Below are 11173 nucleotides of genomic sequence, written 5' to 3' on the forward strand. Positions count from 1 at the left end.
TAATGCGTCTTCAAACTAAAACATTTGCAATGGAAACATGAAAGTCAGATTATATTACCCAATCTAAAATGTTTTTGTCTTGTCATTATCCAAGGTGTTCCAGGACTTGGCACTACACCAAAGATGCACACTTTTTTAGCCGTTTTGTTTTCTGCAGTGTATCCTCTTTACGCACAAGCGGTCTGAAATTCGATTAGAGTTTAAAAAGCCCCGGCAACAGTCAGAAAGCCACGGGTTCCTCGCTGTGAGCGTCAGGTAGCGCCATATACGGATAGCAGAGGCACCTCGCAGCCCCTCTGGCACTAAATCTGCTAGGGCGCACAGAGGGGCAGTGCCATGCACACTCCTGACTACACGTTGCTCCCGAGCGAAGGGAACCAGTCTCTGGTTTTCAGTCCCCCGAATGAGCAAACGATGGAGGCACCTGGAAACAACACCGTCCACGCAAACGGATCCGATCCGTTTGCGCGAAACGAGGAGGTGGCTCAAATCGAGATACTGGTCCTGACCATCACCTTCGTGGTTGCCGTGATCGGGAACGTGAGCGTCCTGCTGGCAATGTACAACACCAAGAAGAAGATGTCGCGGATGCACCTTTTCATCAAACACCTCAGCCTGGCTGACCTGGTGGTCGCCTTCTTCCAGGTGCTGCCGCAGCTCTGCTGGAAGATCACCTTCCGCTTCTACGGCCCGGACTTTCTCTGCAGGATAGTCAAGCACCTCCAGGTGATGGGGATGTTTGCATCCACCTACATGATGATGATGATGACCCTGGACCGCTACATTGCCATCTGCCACCCACTGAAGACCCTCCAGCAGCCAACGCAGCGCTCCTACATCATGATCATCTCCACGTGGATGTGCAGCCTGTTGCTGAGCACTCCGCAGTTCTTTATCTTCTCCCTGAGCGAGATCAAGAACGGCTCGAACGTTACCGACTGCTGGGCGCACTTCATCGAGCCATGGGGCGCCAAGGCGTACATCACCTGGATAACTGTGGGCATCTTCCTCGTGCCCGTGGTAATTCTCATGCTGTGCTACGGGTTCATCTGCCACAGCATATGGAAAAATGTCAAGTACAAGACAAGAAAACCGACGGCTGGCGCTGCGAGACAGAACGGGTTAATTGGGAAGAATTCCGTCAGCAGCATTACAAATATATCAAGAGCCAAACTGAGGACCGTTAAAATGACCTTGGTGATAGTTTTGGCATACATCATTTGCTGGGCGCCGTTTTTCACAGTGCAGATGTGGTCTGTGTGGGATGAAAACTTCCAGTATGCTGGTGAGTGCCGAAGAAATAAAACAAGTGCATGAATTAGTACTGCATTTAAAACTCTTACAGCTTCAGGAATGATGTGATATACTGCCAAAATACAGTTGCCAAGAGAAAGACCTTTGTCACCGGCCACAAAATAAAGAAGAAAAAAACATTCACCTTGCGCAAACACGTGCGCACAGCCTTTACGCAGAGATTTATTTGTAATGCAAAACCAACACAATGCGTATATAGAGTAAGAATAAATAAACACAGAAAGAAGAATGTTTAAACGGATCTATTGTTCACAAGCCTCTTCAATTACATGAAATAACCGAATACATCACTGAGAGACTTCAGAGTTAAAACTACTGCAGAAACGCTCCTTTTAAAAGTGAATTATGGGGAGAAGCTTTTCTAAAGAAGACATTTAGAGTTCCCTGATATACCTTAAGTTTTTCTTTGTTTTCCGAATTTCAGTTACTACCCTTCACCTCATACAATGTTTATTCTGTCAGATACATATTGTTATCTTTAAACCAAACTGTAATTGGGCGATAATTACTCTTGCTTGGTTCTTTTGACAGATAACTTCACTATATTGAATCTAAAAAGTCTTGAAATCTAAAAAGTCAATCTAAAAAGTCTTGAAATTAATTAAATTGTCATCAGACACTAAGTTTTTGAACATTTTGTGGATTTCTAGGAAAAAAAAATAAGTTTTGCATTTCTGCACCAGATGTTCTGCAGATGAATTATCCCCCTTTCCTCCTTCCTCTCTCTGTTCTCTAGATTCTGAGAACACAGCAGTGACTCTGTCTGCGCTCCTTGCCAGTCTCAACAGCTGCTGTAACCCGTGGATATACATGATCTTCAGCGGTCACCTCCTCCAGGATTTTGTGCACTGCTTCTCCTGCTGCTACAAAATGAGCACCGACTTCAAGAAGGAGGACTCCGACAGCAGTCTCCGCAGAACAACATTGCTGACTAAGATGACCAGTCGGAGCCCTACGGGCAGTTCAAGCAACTGGAGGGACGTGGACAATTCTCCTAAGTCCTCCATTCAAGCGGAGTGAACAGGCAACTCTGTCTACGGGGTGGGGAATGAAAACCTGTCAGAGAGTGGCATCTCGGCACACAGTATCAATTCATCTTAACTTTGGGCATGACTGACGGTGACTGAAATGTCTCCCAAACTGTAACCCAAATCAAGCTCTTTTCTTGTTGCACGGAAATCAAGAAACAGAGTGATGAAATATGGTGTCGAGTGAGAATATGGACACGTTACTTGAGGCTTCTTGATGGATTCTGTGTGCAAATATGTTCTTTTAGCGACAATGTTAGAAAAGGAGAAGAAATGAAATTGCAAATCTTTGCTTCAGATTCATTAAGTACGTATATCACCACTGTTGTTTAAGAAAGCATAGGTGCTGACAGCTATTTGACATTATTATGTTAAATTCAACAGCACTAATACAGTCCAGACTCATTTATTTTATTTTTGAGAGAACTCTTTTCCAGGAATACTGATGCTTTTACTGGTGGTTATGTTTCCCTGCTGTGCCGTCAAACAGCCTTTCTGTTGAGTGTTCCCAAAGATAAAGCCGTACGTAGCAGCGAGGAGGTGTGTTGTGGTGAAAAGGACTCTTCCAGACCGCACGTCTCCAAGTAACAGAGGCAGTCAGCTCATCCTTTGTGTCGTTTTTCTCAGAATTACATTTTAGTGGCTTATTAAAAAAACAAAACCTTCGTTTGACCTATCGCAAAGAAAAATAATGTGTGTAGGGTTTAGATTACATCTATTATTCAGCTTGTTGCATGCGTCCACATTTTTCTAATTATTTCATGTTGCAGCTGGGAGTCCTTTAGTGTTTTTTGCCTTCATCTGCACTCCAGACAAAAACTATCTTCTGCACATGCGATGTGCAGCACCAACATGCTCGTCAGACTACCTCGAGAACATGCGCGTTATGATGTGTCAAGACATTTCTATATCTGACTGTAAAATATATTTGTACATAACAGGCACTTAAATATCTGTAAATATGAATAATGTAAAAGCTATGTAATGTAAATCTGTTCAACATGAATTATATTTGTCTGTAATGACTAATGAAAATAATTTAATATGTGTTGAAATATACATGTTGATGCACTGAATACCACACTGGCGCCGTCTCTGGTTTTCTCACAAACAGCAGAGTTCACTCGCTTTGTTTTGGCTTCATTCAATTGCTACACAACCAGAGACATCTCTGCTGGTATTTTTGCTGAAAATTGAGCAATTTTGAATATCTGCAGCCAATCTAAGCAATAATAACCTTCCAAGCTCTGTGATTGTGTTATTCGGACGTTCAAATTAAAAGTGATGTGAAAGAGAAGTCCCGTTAATCGAAGGCTTTTCGTCAACAAGCTGTCCACCCCCGCAGAACTTAGAACAAACAAACAGATAATGCAAGAGCTTGTAAAGCTTTTGCATTGAAATGTACTGTGACTTTAAAACAAAGAAAGACGGATATCTCAAAACAATGGCAAATAAAACCCAATCTGCATGGCTTCACACCACTTTAGTGAGAAAATATTTGATGTAGTTTGGGTCATCCGACGCCTCTTAGACTACATTAGGAGTCAGACATGATTTTATCTAATTATGTTACAATAGTCTAATTTAGTAAATTAAACAAAACAAGCAATCCTGGGATTATTCCAGCTACGATGTCCACTTAAGGGAGGGAGTATCGCTGTGGCTCTGTTGGACGTATCTCAAATTCCCAGTCTAGCACTCTGCCTCTTATTAGACATGCCAATCATTACGTAGCAGGCCTCTGAAAGGCTGGCCTTGCTCACATGAGCTGGGCTATGATCATCAGTCAGAGTCTAGACTGAGCAAATACTTCAGGAGGCAGCGATTGAGTTCCTGTAGAGAGTTTGACTCCAAGTTAGGGAGCCGGAAGACGGACCAATGGAATTGTAAAAAAGGCTCATAAAACAAGTAGCTTTGCCATAAAAGAAGCTCTTTGTACCAGTTCAAAACAGAATTTTCTGCACATTAAATCCTTGCGTTTAATACGTTTCTGTAATGGACAACAGCTTCAACATTGCTTTCTTTAGGATGAGGGAGACCTGGAAAAAAATACGATGATGATGGGAAGTGAGAGGTGGAACAAAGAAGCAGAAGATATAAGCTGCTCATGCACATGGAGGTCTTTGTTCCCAATCGCACACCTCTGAAGAATCACTCCATCACCTTCACTCGATAGTCTCTCAGGAATGAAACACCACTTCAAGCTTCTTACTTGCAAACCCCATCACCTCCCAATTGGTTTAGCTGAAGAACAACAAGAAAGTACCTCTACCCCACAGAGTGGGATGAAAGATTGCTTAATGGCACGCTCTCCTGTGTGTTCTTTAGACTAGAAAAACATTCAGATTGCACATTGTGTGTGGGTGACCAATGCCAACAAGATCCACGCTTCCTTTCTCAGTGAGTAAACGGCTTCCACCAAGTCTACCCTCACAGAGAAGAAGTCCACTTGACACCCTGGACTTTCTTTGACCCTTTTGGGATGAATTCGATTCATGTTGATCAGTGGTGTCCTTGCGAGCTGTTTTCTCGGTGATTGGTGGATGAGACATGATCACGTCTTCGATACAGGAAGTTCTTTCAGCACTCTGATCAGATGAAACTGTACTGTTCTTCTTTGCTTATGCAACTATGGCTAACATCATTATTTATGAATTAAAGTGAGATACAAATAGATACATATCATTTAACAAGAAGCTTCCCCTGTGATCTGCAACACAAAAACACAAATAGTGTAGCTGAAAACTGGGAAGACAAATAGCACCTTACTATTGTAAATGATGGACGTTGAATAAAATGAGTTTGTCAAACTACTATGCCAGGTCGACAATGAACCTTCACACCAAAAATCGATTCAACATTCATACATATTCTTACTCTAGTTAAAATGTTAACTTGCACAGTGTATGTTTCTTTCAAAATGCATTTCCTGCTAAAAAAAAAAAAAAAAGGAGTATAAAAGTACTTTTTATGAGTCAGGTTTAGAGTCTCTGAAGTCTCTAAATATGTCCACTGCACAGAGGATTTAAAGAGTGAGATCAAAATGAAGCAGTTTGGTACGGACACAACTGTTCTGAAAGGAAGTCTTCCCACTTTTTACCATCAATTTCAGTTTCCTGGCTCAGCATGAAGGCTTCACAAAGCTGGCGGAATATGCAGCCTTTTAGACATCCTTCCTCAAAGAGGTGGAAAGGTTACATCGACACCTTGTTAATCAAACGTGTGCTTTGATGTGCCATAGGACACTTGCTCTGTGTACATCAAACCAGAAGGCTGGGAGGTAAGATCAGGAGGCTGCAGGGCATCTTATCTACTCCTCCGTATGTCATCATACACACAAACATCCTCAATAACGTCCTTCTGATGCCAAAACAGTTGCAAAACATACCTTGTATAGAAAAGATGTGTTTCTATTCTAAATGTATGCATGTTTCTATTTCAAACAAAGATGTCGAGCTTTATTATTGGAAATAAAAAGGGACTCAGACACACAACCACTAAAACATGAATAGTATGCGGATGCCTTCAAAGCGAGAGTTGTTGCCTGGAAACCGACAGCAGGTGAAATTGGCTCGGTGGGCAATGATTCATTAAATGTCAATAAAATAGTGTTCGCTGCATGCCACCAGCTCAGGGAGATTTAGACCGCTTAGACTGCTATGAAAAACAGGCCATTGCCGTGGATGCAGATCTGATCTCTGTACACAACAAGAGGACTTTTCTTTTTAGCAGAAGCAACACCATTTTTGATAATGAGGCCTCAGCCTCCAGCTCATATTTGTATCGATATACGCCTGTACATATCGTCTTTATATGAGCATGTTTTTTTTCTATAATTTCAGGATGAAATATTTGACAAGAACAGAATTGCCATCAGCGAGTGTGTGTGCGACCAACTTTACAATTATAATTATTTTGCAGTGGAAAAACCCACTTCCAGTCCTGAGACATGAATTAGTGTCCCTTTGCGCTACGAAAACACTAGAGAATGTGACCCATGAGCACATGATGTCATGCGCGTGTCTCGTGGCCACGCGTCTTCTGGGGATCTACTCTTCAACTTCAACGAGTACATGTTTGCATCTCAGATACAATATAGATCTCAGATACAATATAGACCTTCAGAATCATGTCCTTTAAAAAGGACATGATTCTGTCTGCGTTTGTGGAATTGTCTTTTATGAATATATTGGTGCCTAATTGGAGAGGCTCATTGAAATTCAAGAGGTTCTGACTTAATTAATATTCTTTTTCAGTTCCATTATACAAGGTAATACACAGTATAGGCCTTAATGTTCCAGCTCTGCACTATAAAGTTCTATTCCATTGATCTCTACTCGTGTTAGGGGCTGACTGTGTCCTTATGATGATGTGGGCCAATCAGGCATATAAAGACACGGAAATGATCAAAGTGGAACAGGTACTAAAATGATGACTAACCAAAGAAAACGATGAAATACATGAATATAGATTAAGTCATTTTTCCCCCCAAATATATATTAATTTTAGAATTCTACAAATCAATATAGAAACGCAGGGAGTATGAGATGAGAACGCAGCGTTGAACGATATCATGGCACCAGTTGAGATAAATTCCTAACAACGTTCCTGACGCAGATCGTTTCATTTATCCAATCAATGCCCTCATGTGGCTGTTTAGGGATCGTGAACGCAGTTTGATGCTGAACTGTAAGTTTTCCACCATGTCGTTCTGCTTTCACTGCAAGTCATTTCCATTCAACGCTCAACTGATTCCCCACAGTTGTAATATTCTTTCGTTTGGTGCCGTCTCATGATGGCTCGCTATGTTTGTTGGAACCATTCATAATGTAATATACAAAAACACACTACATTCCCCATAGTTTCGGACGAGGCAGGCAGTGTTGTGACTTCAATGGATTCCAGTTTCTAAAGCAAAGTCATAAAAGGACGCACATTACATCTTTTCGATAAGCAATGTCCCTCTCCAGTAATACATAATGATACGAGACGTGGTTGGTGAAAGTGCTCTACAATAACAACACATCATACAACAACAGATGTATCCTTTTTCCCCCACTGGCAGAAACTAAATGTAACTTCAGGAGAAAAGAGAATCTGGACCCTTTGACACCCATGAATCACACATATTTATAGTTTAACTCCAGCAGCAGCCCTGTTGGTGGTGAGTGACCGACAGAATGTTATTCCCTTACTGCATCACACAAAAACACATTGTAGATGTGTTAGATACATTGCCAGCACATGTAAACAATACATACATGTAGGAACGTGCATTATCATAAATACATGGACTTAAGGCAACATAGACACACACACACACATATATACACACACACACACACACCAAAACATGCCAAGTTTTTACAAAATAGTGGTCAGATGAGGTTTCCCTTGAAATGTTCTTAGCACGTTGGTGACGTCTGCTGGTAAGAAATGAATACAACAAGCTGCCCACGAAACCTGATCAAATCGACTCAGTTACACTCATATGTTTGGAACTCTTTAAACTCAATATGAATAAATTCGACATGATTTTATACACCACCTTATTTTGTTGTAGTTTCCTTCATGGTAAACAGGAAACAAACAAAAAAAAGTATGACAACATTGTTCCAGTGTTTCTGCAATTTCATTGTTGTTACGCGTACGATTGGTGACCTCCCAGTGTTTGTGCAGAGAGTAGAATTCATCAGGTTCAAGGCTCGATTGGCCAACAGCAGCTCAGAGCTTACAAAACATAGTGATGAGAAAATGGAGGGAGGGTAAAGAATAAAATGTCCATGATGACGATGATATATGGTAGACCTTTTAAAGAAAAGAACATGTCTCGGCTACAAAACAAAGTGATTTAGAATGTCAACATTTACACACCGATCTAATGGAGCCTGTGCATACAACTGATTATCAACTACAAGCGCCTTCCTCAGAGTAGCCTCACGAGAACCAGAAAGGACAAAACGCACACAACTAGACAAACAATCCGCAATAAAGACTGGACAACAACAAGCAACAAGCATTATTAAGCTACAACATGAAATAGCGTGGCACATCTTCAGCAGAATAAAACACCATCACGGCAAACAACACAGAGACGTACATAGAATACAAACTACACAGCTGCAGCAAACAAACACACACACTAAAGCACAGAAGAGAGCTGCACAGTTTGTGTAATGCTCACACACACATGTCATTCTTGAAACCTTTTTTTGTTCTTAAATGCTGATTTTCAACATCTCTAAGTGGCCTTCTACTACTCACAGAGCGTTGACAGGGTTAATAAAAAGAAATATATTTCATGCTCTTGTCTCCTTGGAAGCTGCAAGCTATGAAAATTGATTTTCAAGGTACTTCCCATTGTTTTCAAATCTCCTCAGGTTCTTCCTCGTAACTTTAGTTGCTGACAGATTGCTGCGTCCAACTCACTCTCTCACATTAGTTGTTCCTCTCTCTGGGACTGAAGCCTCTGGTCTTGTTGAATCATGTTCACAGACATATAAAGGGCTTTAGGTGATATTCTGAACCTTCATCGGTTCACGGAGATACTTTTGGGTTGTTTTTCAGCAGGTTCTTCAGGTATTTATTACATAATGTGTCTCTTAAAGGAAAGGTGACCATGAAATGATTTGGTTTAATTTTACAGAGGTGTCTTATATAACAACTCTTTTGTTTCATGTTAGTAGCGTTTAGCCTCTCTAGCAGCATGGCTCAAACTCATGAATTATCGATTGGATACAGTCTGCCAATTCGGCAACTCTTTTTTTTCTTGTGAGTTCATTCATTGTCACGAGAGACATTCTGTAACATGAATGAGCTCATAGTTTTATTGGGCATGTACACTTGGAAAGTATGAAAATGATCTGTGTTGGTGAATATTAATCAGGCAGCAGCTTTGTAGAAGTAGCTAGATTTTTAGATATTTCACATGTGAAATGTAATATAATAACATAAATAAATCCACATGTAGAATAAATGTGGGTTATAAATTGCTTGATCTACTGCCATACTGTATAAGCGTGTATGGTTTTCAGACATTTCACATGTGAAGTATAGTATTAGGGCCTATTTTAATATTATATAGAATTACTGAAGCAGGAGCTGGGTGGGTTGGGGGACAGTAGAGGCCTAACAGCAATGTTTTGCCCTGGGGCCACGCAACGGGTTAAACTGGTGCTTCACTTGAGACTTAAAGCAAATCAGTAAATCTCACAGAAATGGATGTTAGAAATCACACATAACACCTTAAAAAAAGCTCATAAGAGATATAATTAGTGTCTTTAATTAGTTATGCTTGTGATTATGATGCTAAATATGTGAACACTGATCAGATGTCTGTCCGCCAACAGACTCAAGCAACATTTGGCTCCAGGGTTGTTGATCGGAGCAGATTGTCCAAATAGCAACATTTTTGCACTAAAAGCATTTGAATCAATTCCCAGATGAGTCCAACAGTGCCAGTTTGTGACAGTCTTCCTAGGTCTTCTTGAGGTCACAGTGTCTATCAGTTTGAAGCTACGGTGTGAGGAAATGAGACGGCTACGGTCACGCCACAACTTCGACACCACTCTCATATCTGTACAGTAAATATGAAGTCACCACCAGACGCCAGTAGCCTGCAAGCTCCCCGTGAGACCATGTGGATAAAATGGGGATTTTTTGAGTTGTCTAACTGCAGCAGATGCTCGGTAGACAGATTACGAACATAGACCACTTTCTCCTACGCAGACAGATTCACTCAAAAGGAGGACAGACTCATTGTTTGTCTTGGACTGAGGGAGGTTTATAAGGAACCGCAGGGGGAAGATACAACGAACTGATGGAGTGCTGCCAACTAATGGCCAAAGAGCAGAGAAACTATGCAACACTCCGGCCCTCTCTGCTGAATAGCGTGACATTATAACCGGACAGCTTGCATTTATATTAAATATTACATTTTTGGTGGTCTGTCTGGATATTTGCATGGCTTCAGTGACACAGAAACAATGTCAGCAATAGATTTGTAAACGGTATTAGAGGTGGGGAGGGGTCACATCCCCTGTGCTCACAGGTCTAACGCTCACCACAGGTCACCCTTGATAATAATAATACAAATGACAGCATCTCAAGTTTGCTCTGAAGCCCTGCAGTTTTACTTTGTTCCTTTTATTTACCCTGCTTCAAGCTGGACGGCACATTCGGGGAAGACGAATGAGAAAGGACAGGCGGGTACGCAGCAGCCTAAGCTGCTCAATGTAGTTAGTGTCAAGAGCACAGAACAAAAACGGACAGGATTGTATGAAGGTATGAATATTTGAGTGTGCTTAAAAGAAAACAATCCAAAAAAGAAACATAGGCCTCGGCTACTCAACATTGTTGAATTTTGAGAATTGCTTAAAAACCTGATTTTAAACTGATAGTATCTCAGAAATCTGCTTCAGAAGATCAGAAGACTGTAATCATGCATTACTTGTCTGGGGGCTGTAAACATGGCTAAATAAATACTGTGATTTTGTATGCTCCAGGCCTAACTGTGATTGATGCTGACAGTGTTATTGTGCAGGAGTATCCCTCCCAAATCCCAAATGATTCTGTTTTTAATTCATTGTATTGGAGTAGGCTGCTATAACAGTCAAGAAGCCGAACAGGGATTTACACCTCTTGGACTGTAATCTCAAACACCAGTAACATCACTCTGTAGGATGACATGAATGCCATGCTGGAGCACGTTTCTGAGTGAATGTCAAACCAAAGCAATATCCTGCTTATTCGTGCATATCTCTGACATATGCCACCTGAAATATCTGCTTATTTTGAGAAAGAGATCATCTTCTCATCATTTTGTGACCTTT

The 11173-nt window shown here is 41.1% G+C and overlaps 1 protein-coding gene across 1 annotated transcript; it reads left to right on the forward strand.

Moving 5' to 3' along the window:
• The first annotated feature begins 285 nt into the window (after nucleotides 1–285).
• avpr1aa (arginine vasopressin receptor 1Aa) lies at nucleotides 286–3281 on the forward strand. Its single transcript, XM_079266291.1, has 2 exons — nucleotides 286–1285; nucleotides 2051–3281. The coding sequence occupies exons 1-2, from the start codon at nucleotides 337–339 to the stop codon at nucleotides 2332–2334; spliced, it is 1233 nt and encodes a 410-aa protein (XP_079122417.1). The 5' UTR covers nucleotides 286–336; the 3' UTR covers nucleotides 2335–3281.
• The last annotated feature ends 7892 nt before the right edge of the window (nucleotides 3282–11173 follow it).

Source organism: Melanostigma gelatinosum (genome assembly GCF_949748355.1).
Source record: "Melanostigma gelatinosum genome assembly, chromosome: 1".
NCBI classification, from domain to species: Eukaryota; Metazoa; Chordata; class Actinopteri; order Perciformes; family Zoarcidae; genus Melanostigma; species Melanostigma gelatinosum.

What these genes read in the sequence shown, in the direction of transcription:
- avpr1aa (XM_079266291.1), top strand. Translation starts at nt 337, where the DNA reads ATGCACACTCCTGACTACACGTTGCTCCCGAGCGAAGGGAACCAGTCT. An exon ending in TGAAAACTTCCAGTATGCTG is followed by an intron (nt 1,286 to 2,050) that starts GTGAGTGCCGAA and finishes TCTGTTCTCTAG; the next exon opens with ATTCTGAGAACACAGCAGTG.